At 39.1% G+C, this 18,546-nt stretch overlaps 2 protein-coding genes across 5 annotated transcripts in view; one reads left to right on the top strand and one right to left on the bottom strand.

Moving 5' to 3' along the window:
- LOC132391211 (protein furry homolog) overlaps positions 1 to 10,578 on the top strand; it is a 260,162-nt gene extending 249,584 nt beyond the window's left edge. For all 3 annotated transcript variants that reach the window (XM_059964113.1, XM_059964112.1, XM_059964114.1), the window contains exon 61: positions 8,954 to 10,578. In XM_059964113.1, coding sequence (XP_059820096.1) covers positions 8,954 to 9,212 — 259 coding nt within the window. In that variant the 3' untranslated portion in view covers positions 9,213 to 10,578. The remainder of the gene's footprint in view (positions 1 to 8,953) is intronic.
- Positions 125 to 18,506, bottom strand: LOC132391216 (zygote arrest protein 1.L-like). Of its 2 annotated transcripts, none has more exons than XM_059964121.1 (4): positions 16,964 to 18,506; positions 16,325 to 16,417; positions 13,944 to 14,018; positions 125 to 2,702 (listed from the first exon to the last, which is right to left on the bottom strand). In XM_059964121.1, the coding sequence occupies exons 1-4, from the start codon at positions 17,624 to 17,626 to the stop codon at positions 2,655 to 2,657; spliced, it is 879 nt and encodes a 292-aa protein (XP_059820104.1). In that variant the 5' UTR covers positions 17,627 to 18,506; the 3' UTR covers positions 125 to 2,654. The 2 variants fall into 2 exon arrangements, with proteins under 2 accessions (XP_059820104.1, XP_059820103.1); XM_059964120.1 differs by lacking the exon at positions 125 to 2,702 and adding an exon at positions 12,967 to 13,620 and having other exon boundaries at positions 16,964 to 17,822.
- Positions 18,507 to 18,546: the final 40 nt, after the last annotated feature.

The raw sequence follows: 18,546 nt of genomic DNA, 5'->3' as shown, positions 1-18,546 counted from the left end.
AGGTTTTGATGGTGTTCCATTCACTACAGTGACTTGATTTGATATGCACTTCTATACTTTGCCACAGAGTTATCTGGAGACTGATTGTTGAAATCTTACAGATATTTGTTGGTGAGCAGTGCAATGTCCATTTTCTGATGAGAGCTTTTGTGCTTTATTACATTTAAGAGAAAAGAGATATTATCTAATTAAAATACTGTAAATAGCAGATTGAACAGATTTGCAGAACATTTTTAAAAATGTTCATTTCATTAAGGGTAATGAATTAATGATAAGATCTGAAAGGTCATTAATAGGCAACTGAGGCTTGTTGTCTGCAATCCCTATGCTGTTTGGGAACTGCAGGATGGGCCATATATTAGAAGGATCCTCCTGAAGTTTCAGTTCAAATTCAACATTTCCAGGTAACTGAGATGCATGAGGGATACTCACAGTTCACTGGACTTTACACTCGAACTGCCTGAGAGATCTCCTGACAAGTCAGTGCTATATGATTAAGTATTAGGTTATAGTATTTGAATCTGTGAACATGTGTTATCTGGTCTGTGAGAACTTGTACTGAACAAAAACCTTGTAAAATCTATTTTGCTGCACAAAGGCCTGTAAAGAACAGGTAGCCAAAGCCATGACCTCCAGGTGCAAACAATGAGGTTAACATGAGACATCACCCACCTCTGTGATCCCCTTTATAATTTAACGTCAATGATAACAAATTGAGACAGTCCACGCGATAGGCGGCATGGTAGCATAGCGGTTAGCATGATGCTATTGCAGCTCAGGCTCAGGCATCAGAGGTCAATCCAGTGCCTTCTATAAGGAGACTCTGTACATCCTCACGATGGAATGTGTAGGTTTCTCTAGTTTCCTCCCATGGTCCAAAGACATACCAGATTGGGTTAGGGTTAAAATTGTGGCTGCCTGGGTTTGCCAAACGCTGTGGCTCGAAGGGCCGGAAAGGCCTGTTCTATGCTATATCTCTAAATACAGTAAAAAAAAATCATCATGATGTAGTAAAGCTTAAATATAAAAACTAAACAGGAAAATATTTCATCTCATTGAAACCTTTCATCTATGACTTGAAGTATTTGCAGTGGTGCATATTTATCAAATTGAACAAATGAAATGTTGATTCCAAAAGAAGCAGAAACTGTAATATTTGTGGTCAACATAATAATAAGGGTACATTTTCAATGCTTGAATTGTGTGTGAGAATTTAGGGACCCAACTAATCTTCAGAAAAAAAATTTGTGCAACTATTGCCAAAATCTGACTTTCAGTAAAAGTTTCATTGATAGGTCAGATTCAAGGCAAGGCCACACAGTATGTGCTCCTTCAAGTGGCAAGAGAAAATCTGCTAAAGTAAAAAGATGGGAAATTTCAGAGACAGAAAAATGCATAGTAATATTAACTGCCAATGGCACCGTTCCCTACTATGGTAATTCTTCATACCCTTTCAACAGTTATTTTTCTTTAATGAAGGGGGATGAAAAGGTTCATCATATATTGGCACATTGTAAAAATTGGTTTATGCCACCTTGTGCCTACTTGCAAACTCATTCAACAAATACTGTAATGATAATAGTTGTACAAATTGCAGTAAGTATTGCTCTAACTTTCAAAATTTCATCAGACTATCTGTCTACATATCAATAAATTTTTTATGCAGGAATCATTGAAATGCATCTTTTAATAAACTCTTTTGCCATAGCAACAATAACAAATGAAACATTTTATACATACTTTGATAATAATTATCCAAAAGTTGTTTTCCATTTGTGTATTCTGGGGTAGTTGGCAGTGAGACACAGATGAGGGCATTACCTAATAAACTCTGGTGGGAGTAGAAATGTGGATATCATGGGAGAGGACAGCAACTTCCTACTCCACAATACTAGTGGAACACTTCTGATCCATGAAAAATACAAACTGTGCATCTGCTATGACTTGGATTGTACCAGTGCCTTCAAAACTTGGAAACAGTTAGCTCCCAGGTGGCAATAATCCATTCCGTAATGGTTTTTTAAGAGGAATCTGCTTCTGGGTAACAGTAATCAGAGCAAACTGAGTCACCATTGAAGTTCCATGAGAGTTGAAATGTGCTTCAACAACAGCCCCAACATGAGCTTACAGCATACAGTGAAAATTATGTTTTTACTTCAAGAAGTTCAGAATAGATTCTGAAATCTAAGGCACTCTAACCAAGCATGAATATTTTGATGTATCTTCATCAACCTCGTATCTATGGTGCCCTAACATGTTTAACATTGAAGTCCTTCAGGATTGTGGTTCCAGGTACCTCTCCAAGTAAAATGTCCTCAGTTCCATTATCTGAGCTTTGCAGTGTCATACAATGGTGAAGCTTTCCTTTGAGGCTCCATAAAATGCAATGAAACAGCATGGCACACATAACTATGAAAATACACCCAGACAAAGCTCTCATTATGAGGTGGGAAGGTTGCACAGGTGACCTAGAAGGTACTTGCACACTTGGAATATCCATTGCAAGCTTAGTTGCCCGGATATTGTGGTCTCAATCATGACATGTGAAGGACCCCCATCCCTCCACCAATGAGGTGATTATGCATGCCCTCAGATAAAGATGATAGTTCTAGTTTTCCTGCTGCCACCTGCTCATCATATCCTTTTCAGTAGTCTTACGACACTCCAGGGACAAAGGATGTGCCTTCTTCATTCTTCCTCATCTGCAAGAACATTGAGAACATGCTTAGTGAATTAACCACATATTCCTTCCCTCCTGAATGTTGACAATTAAATTGCAATAGAATGTGCTTAAAATTAATTATTAAGCAATGCAGATTTATATTTAATGTAGTAATGACAACTTCAAAGGCCTTTGCATTTTTGAACATGGGATCTCAATCACAGAGTGATAGAGTTATAGAACACAGAAAAGTGCTCTTCAACCCACCCACATCCATGCCAACCTTTTTGTCTATAAGCCTATATTAGGACTTGATTCTTCCCTATTTCCCTGGTTAAGTGCATGTCTAAATTTCTCTTTTTTAAAAAAAAATAATTTTGCCTAACTGGACCATCTCCTCTGGCAGCAATTTCCAGATAACAGCCATGCTTTGGGAAAAAATTAAATATACACAATGAAATATTTACTGTAAAAGTAAGCACAGTGAGGCAATTGGTGTTTCTATTTATAAGCAATCTAACATCCTCTGGCTTTTTTTTTAGCTTTCCAACATTATTTTGCAAAGGGTTAAATATTAACAATATACTGCAATTCTTAACATCTCACAACCTATAAATAAATGTCATTCTTCTTCCTAAAGTTAGGTATGTTGTTTCCATAAACAGGTAAAAAATCATAAACATACAAAGTGATATTAAATCTTATGAGTGAAAATGAAAATCTTTTCCATAGACATACAGGAGCTAATCAGAACATGAATATTCCAGCTTCAATTTTCAAATTAAACCACCTGTGGGTAAAGTCAAAGTTAAAGGTAAAATTTATTATCAGAGTACATGCATGCCACAAATACAACCCTAAGATTCTTTTTCTGCGGACAAACTTAGCAAAGGTAGAACAGTAACTGTAAACAGGATCAATAAACATTAAACTGTGCAAATGCAAGTGTAAATAAATAGCAATAAATAACAAGATAAAGTGTCCTTAAAGTAAGACCAAAGTGCACTGCAGAAGCTGTGGTTAAAGCAACACATACAACACGCTGGAGGAACTCAGCAGGTCGGGCAGCCCAAGTAAGACAATTGGTTGTGCGAACACCAGAAATAGAATGAGTGTAGTCATCCCCTTTTGTTTAAGAGCCTGATGGTTGAGCGGTAGGAACTGTTCTTGAACCTGGTGGTGTGAGTCACTTGTACCTTCTACCTGAGGGCAGCAGCAAGAAAAGAGCATGATCTGAGTGGTAAGCATCTTTGATGGCGGATGCTGTTTCTCTATGACAATGTTTCATGTAGATGTGTTCAATGGTTGGGAGGGCTTTACCCATGATGTACTCAGCTGGATCCATTAGCTTTTGTAGGATTTTCCACGCAGAGGCATTGGTGTTCTCGTACCAAACCATAATGCCACCAGTCAGCACACTTTCCATCACACATCTATAGAAGTTTGCCAAGGGTTTTGATGACATGCCGAATCTTCACAGATTCCTGAGGAAGTAGAGGTGCTTTCTTTGCAATTATAATGGGTCCAGGACAGGTACTCTGAGATGGTGACACCCACAAATTTAAAGTTAATGACCCTCACCACCTCTGATCTTTCTATGAGTCCAGCTCATGAACCTCTGGTTTACCTCTCCTGAAATCTACAATCCCTTGTAGATACCAGTTCCTTGGTATAATGGCACTGGAGTGTGAGATTGTTGTTATAACACCACTCAGACAAATTTTCAATTTCTCTCCTGTATGCTGATTCATCACCACTATTGATACAGCCCACAACAGTGGTGTCATCAGCAAACTTGTATACGATGTTGGAGCTGTAATTAGCCACACAGTTGTAAGTGTAAAGTGAGTGGAGCAGGGGGCAAAGCACATATCTCCTGTGGTGTTCCTGTGCAGATGGAGATTGGAGGTTAAGCTGAATTAGTATCAGGAACTCATTGCTACAAGTATGTAAGTATGTTACTTCAGGATTAATCTTAACTATGAGTTGCCTCGTCTCTTTGAAATCAATTGACAACCAAGTAGGGTTCTAGGGAGTAAACAGTGCCTGTGGATATGTGTGTAAAATCACTTGCCTTAAGGACTGTGAAGAAAATGAAGGCAGAAAAACACTGAACATTTATGAGGGTGTATTGACCTTCATATATCAAGATATTGAGTACAGGAGTTAGGTGTTATGTTAAAGTTGCACACAACATTGGTGAGGTCTAATTGGGAATTCTGGTCACCTAACTACAGGAAGGGTATCAATAAGATTGAAAAATTGCAAAAAAAAGTTTATGAGAATGTTGCCAGGACTTGAAGAACTGAGTTATAAGGAAAGGTTGAATAGGTTAGGACTTTATTCCCTGGAGCAAAAGAAAATAAGGAGGGCGTTTCATAAGGGTTTACAAAATTATGAGGGCTAGATAGGGTAAATACAAGCAAGCTTATTCCACTAGGTTGGGTGTGGCTAGAACTAGTGGGCAAGGGTTAAAGGTGAAAAGTGAAATGGTTACAGGGAGTTTCAGTTGGAGGATGGTGAGACTGGAATGAGCTGTCAACAAAAATAATGGATGTGGGTTTGATTTTAACATTCAAGAAAGGCATTCTACAAGTATGTGAAGAGCAAGAGGATAAGACATGAGTGAATAGAACCAATCAAGTGTGACAGTGGAACCAGAGGAGACAGCAGAGATACTTAATGAATACTTTGCTTCAGTATTCACTGCTGAAAAGGATTTTGGCGATTGTAGAGTTGACTTCCAGCGGATTTTTAAAAAGAGCATTAAGAAAGAAGATGTGCTGGAACTTTTGGAAAGCATCAAGTTAGATAAGTCTCCAGGACTGGATAAGATGTATCCCAGGCTACTGTGGGAGGCGAGGGAGGAGATCGCTGAGCCTCTGGCAATGATCTTTGCATCATTAATGGGGACAGGAGAGGTTCTGGAAGATTGGAGGGTTGTGGATGTTTTTTCATTATTCAAGAAAGGAAGCAGAGATAGCCCAGGAAATTATAGGCCAGTGAGTCTTACTTCAGTGTTGGTAAGTTGATGGAAAAGATCCTGAGAGGCAGGAATTATGAACATTTGGAGAGGCATAATATGATTAGGAATAATCAGGATGGCTTTGTCAAAGGCAGGTCATGCCTTACAAGCCTGATTGAATTTTTTGAAGTGCAACTAAACACATTGATGAAGGTAGAGCAAGGCATTTGATAATGTCCCCCATGCAAGGCTTATTGAGAAAGTAAGGAGGCATGGGATCCAAGGGGACCTTGCTTTGTGGATCCAGCATTGGCTTGCTTGCAGAAGGCAAAGAGTTGTTTTAGATGGGTCATATTCTGCATGGAGGTCGGTGACCAGTGGTGTGCCTCAGGGATCTGTTCTGGGATCCTTACTTTTTGCGATTTTTATAAATGACCTGGATGAGGAAGTGGAGGGATGGGTTAGTAAATTTGCTAATGACACAAAGGTTGGGGGTGTTGTAGAAAGTGTGGAGGCTGTCAGAGGTTAAAGCGGAACATTGATCGGATGCAAAACTGGGCTGAGAAGTGGCAGATGGAGTTCTACCCAGATAAATGTAAAGTGGTTCATTTTGGTAGGTCAAATATGATGGCAGAAGATAGTATTAATGGTAAGACTCATAGGACACTCAAAGCAGCTGCACAGGTCGACAATGTGGAAGGCATACAGTGCATTGGCCTCAGCAACTGTGGGATTGAGTTTCAGAGCCGAGAGGTAATGTTGCAGCTATATAGGACCCTGGTCAGGTCCCACTTGGAGTACCGTGCTCAGTTCTGGTCACCTTCCTACAGGAAGGATGTGGAAACCGTAGATAGGGCGCAGAGGAGATTTACAAGGATGTTGCCTGGATTGGGGAGCATGCCTTACGAGAATATGTTGAGTGAACTTGGCCTCTTTTCCTTGGTATGTTGAGGGATGAGAGGTGACCTGATAGGGGTGTATAAGATGATGAGAGGCATTGATTATGTCTATAGTTAGAGGCTTTTTCCCAGGACTAAAATGGCTAAGACGAGAGGACACAGTTTTAAGGTGCTTGGAAGTAGGTATAGGGGAGATATCAGTGGTAAGTTTTTTTTACTCAGTGGTGTGGGTGTGTGGAATGGGCTGCCAGCAACAGTAGTGGAGGCAGATCTAATAGGGTCTTTTAAGAGGCTCCTGGATAGGTACATGGAGATAAGAAAAATAGAGGGCTATGGGTAACCCTAGGTAATTTCTAAAGTAAGTAAATGTTTGGCACAGCATTGTGGGCTGAAGGGCCTGTATTGTGCTGTCGGTGTACTGTGTTTCTGTGATTCTAAAAGTTTGGATAACTACATGGATGGGTGAGAAATGAAGAGCTATGGTTCAGGTGCAGGTCAGTGGTGTCATGTACCATTCAGCTAGGTCTTCTAATATACAGAAACAAACAACAAATTCTGAGTGGATCATATTATTAATGCATTTATTATTTTACCTGCAAGGGGAGGAATACTTCCAGCCAAGTTTTGTCTGGAAAAATATTGTTTCAAACAATGCACTTTTATACATTTTATTTTAAAACAAGAACATTAATTAGGTTGCTCCATTATATTCCTCCATTATCTTTATCTTATCTTGTTCTGACATTTGATCTTGAGAAACCCCATCCTGTTTCCCTCTGTTGTCAAAACATCTTCTCCAGCCATAAAACGCATTTCCAGTCATAAAAAAAACAACTACCTCCCATAAAATACAGTTTTCCCATGCAAACCAGCAAAGTATCTTGGGATTTCTTAAAACTTCAGGGTTACAGATATATTTCCACAATGGGACTAGGCAAAATAATATTTTGGCACAGGTTAGATGGGCCAAAGTCCAGTTTCTGTGCTGTAGTATTTTGTGGCTCTCTGACTATCATCTGAAGAGTATTTGGTGGCTTTGGCCTGTATTCACGACAATTCAAAAGAATAAGGGGTGAGGTCTTTGAAACCTATTGAATGCTGAAAGGCCTTGATAGAGTAGATGTGGAGGTGGTTTCCTATGGTGGGAGAGTCTAAGACTAGAGGACACAGCCTCAGAATAGAGGGGCATCTTTATCCAGAGATTAGTGAATCTGTGGAATTTGTTCCCACAGGCAGCTGTGGAGGACAAGCCTTTATGTATATTTAAGGCAGAGGTTGATAGATTCTTGATTGGTCAGGACATGAGGGATATGGGGGGGAGGGGTGCAGAGGCAGAAGTTTGGGGCTGAGGGGAATAATGGATCAGCCATGAGGTAGAGCAGACTCAATGGGCCAACTGGGCTAATTCTGCCTGTATCTTACGGACTGTGACTTAGAAAAGGGAACAGATACTACAAAATGGCTATTGATGTTACTCTAGTATTTTATTACAGGAAGACAATTTAAACAAAATAATAAGTTTGACATAACTGTGACTTTCAATTCAAGTGGGTGCAGGTCAATAACTATCAATTTTATAGTCCCAAAATTTTCAACCCTGCATTAAATGTTTGCACTTGCTTTCGGATAGGCAGGAATTTAGACATAAAGGTTATATTTTGCACAGATTGACTCAATGCACAGTACATGTGCATCATCTTGGTCAGTGGTAGTTCTGAGAAAAATTAGTCCAGAAGCCTACTTTTACTAGCAGACTTTAGGTATTAACCATAGATTTAGAGATGCATTTTGGTTTAGAGGTCAACCATGATCTGATTAAGCAGAGTCAAAATAGTGAATAGTCAATCAGGATGAAAAGGAGCTGCAGCTCCCTCTACAAAGGAAGTTTTAAGAAATGTTCAATTGGCTGTTTTGCTTTTGAAGTACATGTTTTGGCTATTCATAGTTTGATGGTGCACATTTCACATTGTTAAATGACAATAGCAGGCAACATAAAGCCGAAGAGGAGTTCCAGCCACCTGGTACAAAGCTTTCTTAAGACAAAACAGAGAAAAAAAGCTTCAAAAAGGTACTACAAGATGTTGTCAGAGGACTCTGTAAATGTATTTAATCAACAGCACACTGAAGAATAATGAATACATGTTTTCTACTGTGGGGTTGATGATTGAAAAATGAATCTTAGAGGAACCTCATTTTAATAGATTGAGTTATAGTTTAGTTGATGTATCTAGCACCGGTAAGAAAACTCAAATGTAAAATTAGTTGGAATGTTAAATGGGAGGAATTCTGGTAGAACTGTCTGCTTTCCTATTAAGTTCTACCTATACTTCACATCTATTTAACTTTCCATAGCTGGAAAACCAGTAGAAACATTCAATGATGTGTCAATATTTTCTGAATAAACCTTCTTGATTTTTGTTGTTACAGAACCATTTGGCCCAATGATATATTTGGCAGTGATATGGAGGATGAAGTCCAAACTCTTCTTAATATTTACTTCAGACACCAGACCTTAGGACAAACAGGCACTTTTGCACTCCTGGGTTCTAATCATGATCTATCAGAAATTGGTTCCAAGCTGATGGAGCTGAACGGAGAGATTCAGGATATGATTCGGAAGGCTCAGAGTTATCGTGTTATCAATACTTATCTTCCAGATACCAGTACTGCCAACACTAGTCTCTGACAGAAATGTTCTGTCTCCCTTTTGCTTACAACTGGAAATGCTGCAATGCTGCTCTGAAATCCTTCAAAGGCTTTTCACCCTTAGAAAAGCTTAGTCAGTTTATTTTCACAATTGTGGCACGTCATAGTTTCACTAAACATAAATGGGAAGTTATAAATATCAAAAGACCAATATTAAATAAAATACCCAACTGAATATTAAAATAGCTTTCTTCAAAGCACATTTATTCCTACATTGGGCAATTAGAGTGATCAGGTTACAAGTTCACACTGAGGATACCAAAGGTTAACACACATTGGAAGTATTCTTCCTAAGTAATTATTTTGACAAATGTTATTTAACTTAAAATGATGAGTAACATAATACTGCCCTAGAACTGTTTCAGATTGTAAATTACAGATTGTTTTGTGTGTGGTTTGTGCCTACTTGCTTACATGACTAATAGCAGGCAAAATGAAGCTGTATGCATTGTACTAGGAAGCAGTTTTGTTAAGCTGAAAGCCTGTGTGTTTTAACTCTTCTCTGGCTAAAATAAATTGTTCACACTGCTCTAAAGCACATTTTTATTAAAAAAATATAACTCATGTTGTGTAAGAAGGTATTTTACTGAGCCATACAACACGATTTGTACTGTATTTGAAATACTATGAACAATCTAGACGAGAAATGAGTATTGGCTGCTTTTTCTACTAGATGGAAGCTTTTATGGAGTTATTTATAAATAATAAGAGGCTGCTTTAAATAGTTTTGTAGATGAGGCTGAAAACTTCCTCTTATTAGTCATTGCCTGTTATTGATTAGCATGCATATTTATGTAAAATATAAATTGCTTTGAAGCATTTTGAAAATGAATATTCAATGCTTAAACTTTCTAAAATAAGCCATGTAGCTCTACATGCAGCAGACTCATGATGTCATTGGTGTGGATGGATGTTCTAGTGCTGAGAATATGCCTCATTTCTAAAAAGCTGGATCAGAAACTCTACAAATTCTTTGCATGTAAAATCAGTTATGCATTTAACAGCTTCTTTGGAATCATTATATTTTCTTGTAAATAATGTTCCACATACTGTGAAGTATTTTGTTTTGATCTGTAAATTCATGCACTGTATATATAGCTGTAGTATATCATAACTATGTATTATGTCTTGTGGAAAAGTAAGCTTTGGTTTAATTTTCATTGCACTTCTTGCACTTCAACTGATCTGTCAATCTCCAGTAAAAATAAGGCAAGCTCTGAGTTGGTTGTTTATCCTTGTTGAAACCTGGCTCCTAATATAGACACAGGTAGTAGTTCAGAATGGTGCAAGAAAAAAAATCAAATCACAATACTCTCAGACACATTAAATTATGAAAGTGACTTTAATTGCAATATTGTCTTTCATTTTTTACAAACTACAGGGTCTTTTGGGGTAATTTAGTTTCAATGTGATAAAGAACTAGTAGGTGTTTTATTTCCCAATTCTCTACACCACATTCCAGTCTAGTTGATGACTGATGTGCCTTTAAGTTGGACCACCAACCCAACATTAAAAGTCAGGAAGAACACAGGAAAGTGGGTACTGGAGACAGAATGGATACGTAGGAGCAGTAAAACTTGCAGGAGGTGGAAACTGAGTAGAATGACCTGGGAAGTGAGCAGCCAATTAACCCAAGGAGCAATCTAGGAAAATTGTGAATGAGCAGTTTGGGAAGAGCAGGTTTCAAGAACCTATTTAAGATTGATTAATATCATGGCCAATGTAAAAGAAAATAATTGTTACTCCAGATCTGATGCAGCACAAAACTAAACAAGGTAAAGAACAAAAACAAATAAATACATGATAGCTTACATAGATTGATTGTATGTCCATAAGATGGCACAAGGTGACGCCAACAGGAAATGATAAAGTAGTGGTGAGGGGTGGGTTAGTGGCTAGAGGTGTTGATCAGCACTACCAACTGGGGAAAGAAACAGTTCAGTGGATGAATGCTACAGATCCTCCTCCCCTAATGGAAACACTACAAACAGTCCATGAGCCAGTTGGGTGAGGCCCTTTGTGATATTACTGACCCTTTTCCAGGACCTTTGTATGTATGTCTGATGCTGGCAGTGTGTTGGACAGTTAAAGGCTGCCTGGCTGCCACAGTGCAGTTTCCATAAGATGCAGCTTGAGGATTCTCTTCTGCACATCTACATTTGTCATGCTGTAGATGTGTATAGTCTAGATCTTCAGCCTCAAAAAAAAATAGATGTGTTGGTGAGCTTCTCTAACTGCATAGGATGCATTCTGGGACAATGAGAGGTTGTGCAAGATTTACACAGCCAGGAGTTTGAAACCACTTGCTGTTTCCACTGCTGTACCACCATTGTGAAGAGGGGTGAGAGTTCTAAAGTCAATAATCACCCTCTTTGTCTTGTGGACATTGAGAGAGGTTATTTGCCTAGCATTAGGCCTCTAGCTCTTCACCTTCTCTGTAGGTGGTCTCACTGTTGTTAATGATACCACTATCTTGTCATCAGCAAATCTAATGTAATAACTCTAGCATATGGCTATGCAGACATGCATGAGCAGAGTTTACAGCGATGGGCTCACATAACCCTGAGAAGCTCCCATGCTGAGGATTAGGGAGGGAGGATTGGTTGTGCATCCTGTCCGAGGAGTGTTGGTTAAGAAACATACCCATACAGTACACAAGGAGAATGGACACCTAGAGTGCAATATCAAAGCCCAAACAGAGATTAAACTTAGGCGGAACAGGCACCAGCTATTATGACGACCAGGGAAACAAAAACAACAAGACATAAGCAACACAGACAGCAAAAAGGTATGAGGGGAGGAAGGGAAGAGGAGAGAAAAGCAGGAAAACTTGGGAGGTTGAGGGAAAAACAATATTATCCTTTGAGTAGGTATTAATTGCAAAGTAGCACCAAGTACTGGAGTGACCAAATGGTAGAGGCCAATAGAGGGCATGCACAAAGCTTGAGCCAAATTGCTCCTTAATGAGGTAGGCAAAGCACCTCCAGCCAGATTCAGGTAGTAAGAAGAAGGCAAGAGCACATGGTAAAACTAAGGGAGGCATCCCAAAACTCTTGCAACCTGGCCTATAGCAGGGATAGTGTAGTAGAACCCAATCACCATTTTTTTTATTGTTCAGATTGAATTGGTTCGCCTTCAAACAAAATGAGAAATTATTGCTGTATCAGAAAACATTATGAAATACAGCACAAATATCTGCTAACACCTGATTTTCCACAGGTGCTTTTCCTTCAAGGAAAATTTTATTCACAGAAATACAATGTCACCATATTTCCAAGATAGTGACAAATTAAGTCAATTGGGCTTTCTTGACTGGTTCTGCATTCTAAATGAATTAGAAGAGCAGATTTTATTGAAAAAAATCTAAGAGCTTGGAATGATGTTTCCACTCAGGGAACCAAGAATTACTAAAAAGTTAATTCGGGACAAGGGTGACAATTTATTTAGCTGGAAAGAAAACTGGGCTGCTGACAATCTTTTTGGGGCTCTCAAAGGAATGTTACTGCAGGAGTCAGAAACAAGTACAATTGACATATTCTTGCTTCCGTTTTTGTTCTCCCACACCACCTCCATCACTAAAGCTGTATTGTGAAATTGACATCAATTTTGTCATCAAGAAAAATTGGACCAAAGGATTGATTGCCACACTCAGAACTATTGGATGGTCCATGCCAGAAGTTAAGATTTCCAGAAAAGTTCTAAATTACTGGAAGGGATAACTAAGGATATGTCACTGCAGGAATGCAAATGCAAGATGATCAAAACTATGTTGAAATAGAAAAATTAAGGTGGAGAATGAACTTCACAATCCTTTCCTGTAGTCCACAATTTTGGACATTTCAATATTAATAACTATCTCAGGAGATGAACAAGCTATAGATAGATGCAATTAATCTTTTGGCCACTAATATTTGCAACACCAAGACAAATCAAAGGGATTTAAGGTCAGCAGTAGCTCCCTAGATATTCAAGGTCCTTTTCTTCATCATCAATTGGCCTCAAAACAGCTTGCACCCTGGCCAATGAGGTGGCACCACAGAAAGACAGATTCACTTTAAAAAGTAGCCTTCTCTTCACACATAATGCTCAATACTAGAATTTTTGAATAAGTGCTTTATTAATTTCATATTACATTTTAAATTTATAATCTAGGAATACAAAAGGATCCATTTTCCATGCCATTTAAGTAGCCCTAGTACCATACAGGATCAATATTCTGCTGATTCTGCAGAAAGTAGCGGGTTTCAAACAATATATTTGAAGCTATATGTATTATCACAGGATAACCGCTTCCCCCGACAACGGCCACACAACTCCTGGCGATGTGGTCTTTTTGGATCAATGTGTCGCTTTTTTTGAGTGCAAGTGCAGCAGTGTTTGAAGCATGTCTAAAAAAAAAAGGCTAGTATTATGATAACATTTAAATTTGTGTACAAGTCAATAAGAGAGCATCCGTATGCAAGGTGGATTTTCAAGACTGCCCTATCTAGACAGTATTAAGTGCTTAATTAATCAGAATGTCAATAAATCCACTTTCCAGGTAGTAGTTATTATCAGTCCATACAAGTAACATTAAAGTGCATGAATTGTATGAAATAGTTCAAGCACAAATATTTGGTTTCAAAAATCTTTCTACAGATGTTCACGACTTCTGTTATGGAAAACAATTCATGGTTGATATCTAGTAATTCACATTTAAAAGTTAACCTACCTGACAGAGAATAGCTTCCACCTTGTAAGGATTGTATCCCTTATTGCATTTACGGCAAAATTGCTTGAAGTAAACCTAAAGAAAGGTTAGAAAACACTGAAGCATAGCAAAGCCAGTTGCCTCCTCAAAGATCATCTGCCCTACTCCTTGTGCAACGCTAGGACTCGTCAAGCCCAATTGTGCTTCTAACTGGCCGTCAAACATGGTTGCCTACAAGGCCAGGACAAATTAGCATTAGGAGTAGCTGGACAATTACAAAGATCTTTGCTGCTCCCCCAAGAAAATTCAATTTTATGGTGAGAATTCAGCTTTAAGAACATAGTGCACTAGCATCTATCAGATGTTTGGACAGAATCACTAAAATGCCCATTGTGGCATAATACATTTGAGAGGAATGGTGCAGCTAGAAGAGCACTGCTTTACAGTACTAATAGCCCTGGTTTAATCCAGGGCTCAGACCAGTCTGTATTTACAGAGTTTGCATGTTCACCCTTTGACCATTGGAATATAATCTGGGTGGTCTTGTTTCTTGCAGAACCCACAGATTTGCATGTTTAGGCTTTGCCCCTGCCACCACCCCAGTGCAAATTGTGGCTAGTTTGTCAGTGAGGGGTGAAATTTGTGCTGGGTTCATGGAAAAGGGGATTAGTATAGATGCCACTTTAGCAAGCAGATTCAACAGGGCTTACTGCCACGCTGCAAGCTGCCATTAACATCACCGGTGTCCTAGACACTGCTGTAATGCAAGTTCTGTTGATTGACAGCATGCAGGCAGAATTCTGTGATACAGGTTGCATGGTGTTGCCTAATACGAGGAGCTCTGCGTGGAGCATCAAACTCTAGACACAAATTAAAATAATCTAAGAGTAAATATCTAGTGATCCTTATGCAGCCTCCTCTAGATTGGAGAAACCCAACATAAATTGGAGGACCACTTTGTTGAGCATTTTCCACTCCACCTCCCAAAAGCAGAACTTTTTAGTGGTCAAACATTTAACTCTGATTCCCATTCGACATGCCAGTCTATCTTCAGTTTGGAGGAGCAACACCTTGTATTCCACCTGGTTAGCCTCCAACCTGATGACAAAAATCAGGATCTCCTTCCAGTAAAGGAATCTCTCCCCCTCCCCTCAATTACCTCCTCTCACCTGCCTATTACTTTCTTCTAGGTCCCATTCCCCCTTTCTCCTATGGTCCACTCTCCTCTCACATCCAATTCTCCAGCCCTTGACCTTTGCCACCCACCTGGCTTCACCTATCAGTTATCCTCCTCTCCCCCCCCCCACCTTTTTTATTTTGGCATCATCCCCTTCAGTCCTGGGGGAAAAGATTCCACCCAAGATGTCAACTATCCATTCACTGCCATTGACACTGGAGGAACAGCAGGCCAGGCAGTATTTGTTCCAGTGCTTTGAAAGCAAGCATTGCTTAAATTAGAAAAGTCAAGGATATCACATTGGATATAGTACACAGAAAATTCAATTTCTTTAGGGTTCCAATGTTAATATGCTACATTCGATGTAGCATCCTCAGAAACTTCAAATAAGAGGAACAGAAGCTTCACATCAGTCTGCATTGGAACATTAAATTACTAGGCATTTAATTTTCCATTCCAGTTTTCTGAAAATTCAACTGTTCAGATTTTAATGCAAGTGGGTAACATTGCAATCATCTAACTAACCCTAGTTAGAATCAAAGGAACCCAAAATGTAACCCATTGTAATCTTGTACCAGCATGGATTGTCCTCAAGTTACTTCAAATTTTGTCTCCGATTTACAGTTCAGCTATTCATTTTCCCTAATTGTATTTGTCATTTTTAATGGACTAGTCCCTTTTTCTCTCCTGGTTTATAGGCAAATTGCAGACCTTTGTGTGTGTGTTTTTTTTATAAAAAGTCCATGCAATTTAAGCTTTAAGTATTCTGCAATTCATTATAATAACTAACCTGAAGATGCATCACTAACAGTTGTTTGGTGAGAAGACAAAGTTATGGTGGTCTTTAAGTTCATGTATTGAAGCCTCATTTACTACTTGTGAAAACTACCAAAGCAAGGTTCTTAAAAATTCAAGGTACATTTCAGTTACAGTCACAGATCCCAAACTCCACCCAAAAATGTTCTGGCTGAATAGAAATTCAGGTCAAAATGGACAGGGTTAATGGGCCTACTTCTTGCTGTAAAACTGAAATAAGGATTAAGGAATTTAGCAAGTGTAAAAAAGCTTGTTCAGAAAAGTTGAGTTATTAAAGTTTATAATAAACCTTACCCTTCATTTGTACTAGTTATAGCAGGAACCATCAGACTATGTAAATATTCACCCCTATTCTCATCTCTCCACCCACTTTTTTTGTGGGAGTGAGGTAATTATAGTTGAAAGTTACCTTATTAGTTCCTGAAATGCACCAAACATAAGCACTTTCCCATCTGATGTTGCAGTCCTTACAGTGATAGTAGCCATACTTCTGCTCCAAAAACTGAGAGATTGGTTAGTTTTACAAAGCTCAGAAAAACAGGTTAAAATAAAACATCTAAAAATCAATGTCAGCAAGACAATTAGGGCCCATTAATAGAGTACATTAATACATTATGTTTGATACTTTCCTTATATTACTTGCATAATACCTATTAAATTTAACTTTCCATTATTTCATTACATTTTATTCATTCTTCCCTTTTAAATAAGATCTAGTTAAAACAACTTCATAACAGTAGTATTGACTACATAAAACAATTGAACCGAGTACATTTGGATACAGAAGGTTATAGAATGCTACGCTCAATACCCAACTAGGCAGGAACAAAACTTCCATTCCTAAACAAAGTATAATTCGCATTAATCGGGAAGCTTCAGCAACCTGGGCCAGCATTTATTTTACTCTAATAAACTTGCCAAAAGGTTGACTTTTACTTAAGAGCACATTAGAGGCGGTTCACATCCGAAATATAGCTTCTGGACAGATACAACTGCCATTATTCAACGTGATCATTATATGTATGTCTTAAAGTGAGATCATCTTTACCTGGAAACGAAACCTCTGCTTGCCTTCATTTCCATTGACTTCTTGGTCATTCTGACCTATTGCTTCTTGGTTTTCCATATCCGCTGTATCCGCATTTTCTTTTTCACGAAAAGCCTCTTTTTCCTGGTGTGGAGCGGAAACTTCCTCCAAACCCTCGGGGGAAACCTTTCTATCTGCTGTTTCTCGTCTTTGGTTCTTTTCTCCCATACGCCGATCAAACACAGGCGAGTAGACAGCGATGGGGCGAGAGAAACGCACGACGGTGGGAGACCGTGATGTAGCGCCAGCAGCCTCACTGCTGACATCGATAGCACCGGCCGGAGACGGCGACCGAACTCCTTCGGTTACAGAACGTCGTTTCTGTCGAGGTAGAGTCCGAGGCCCCAGCGAACATTGAACTGAAGCGTCTACCTTTGGATTAACCTGAATCCCAATTTCTTTGGTATTTGCTTTCCTGAGACGTGGAGTCAAATTGGGGTTGACCTGAGAGAGAATAGCTTTCAGTTGCGCTCTCTTATAGTTATCCAAGTATTCGACAGCTTCAACATTTCCCTGGGGATAATGTTTCTGCCTCCAGTTTTGCTGCCTGGGCTTTCCATTACAATAAGAAGCTGAATTGAGAGGTGAATAAACAAACTGCTCCATCATCAAACACAGACACATTACAAAGCCCGGGGGTCCTTTTATGTAAGTCCCATTTTGTCGCGGTTGCCCTCATTAGGTGTTTAATTAGCACGAACAAGCTCAAAATGAATTTCATTGGAAAGCAAATTACGTGATTGTCCAGTAAGGAGGAGGGTGGCTGTTTAATTTTGCTCAGCCTTCCCCTCGATTCAAGTCCCATTCCGAATACTTCTGGCTCATATATTCAGCGAAGTGTTACAGACTTTTTATTGCTAAACCAACGTCCACTAGGTCCTTCTAATGGTAGAAAAATATTAAACATGTTCCTTGTAGGTGAATTTCTCTGATGTTTCTTAGCAACATTTACAAATAAAATGTTGTATGGAACTTTACTACCTATTTGCAACGGGTAGGTGATGCAGAAGCCTTAGGTCCCACACTACCAGTTATTACCCTGCTCCCATCGGTCTCCCTTAGGTCCCACAATACCAGTTATTACCCTGCTCCCGTCGGTCTCCCTTAGGTCCCACACTACCAGTTATTACCCTGCTCCCGTCGGTCTCCCTTAGGTCCCACACTACCAGTTATTACCCTGCACCCGTCGGTCTCCCGAGTTGTCGTTCACCGCTAGTCTGAACTGATTCTACAAACTCACTTTATAACTCGTGTCCTTAGTATTATCTTTTTATTTCAACAGGTTGTCTTTTTCACAGTGGTATTTGCAAGTCTTTGATTATGTACTGTTTTTCTTTGTTATATTGTCTTTGTTTCCCATATATGCCTGCAAGACAATCTTAAGGTAATATATGATAATACATACGTACTTTGTTAACAAATTTGCTTTCAACTTTTTAATTCTGAACCTTATTATGTGCAAAACTATTCCCAACTTCCATTCACTGGATTGTTTTAAAAAAATATCGGGGCGGTGCGCGATCCAACTAATGGTGGAATTGATT

This window comes from Hypanus sabinus, chromosome 3 (assembly GCF_030144855.1).
Source record: "Hypanus sabinus isolate sHypSab1 chromosome 3, sHypSab1.hap1, whole genome shotgun sequence".
In the NCBI taxonomy this organism is placed as follows: domain Eukaryota; kingdom Metazoa; phylum Chordata; class Chondrichthyes; order Myliobatiformes; family Dasyatidae; genus Hypanus; species Hypanus sabinus.
The sequence above is the reverse complement of the archived record's forward strand: the minus strand, read 5'-3'. Positions and strand labels throughout refer to the sequence as shown.

Coding starts and splice junctions, on each gene's coding strand:
- LOC132391216 (XM_059964120.1), bottom strand. CDS start 17,626: ATGTGTCTGTGTTTGATGATGGAGCAGTTTGTTTATTCACCTCTCAAT. Junction 14,019..16,324: donor GCATTTCAGGAACTAATAAG/GTAACTTTCAAC, acceptor ACCTTTCTTTAG/GTTTACTTCAAGCAATTTTG. Junction 13,621..13,943: donor TGGAAGCTATTCTCTGTCAG/GTAGGTTAACTT, acceptor TTTTTTTTTTAG/ACATGCTTCAAACACTGCTG.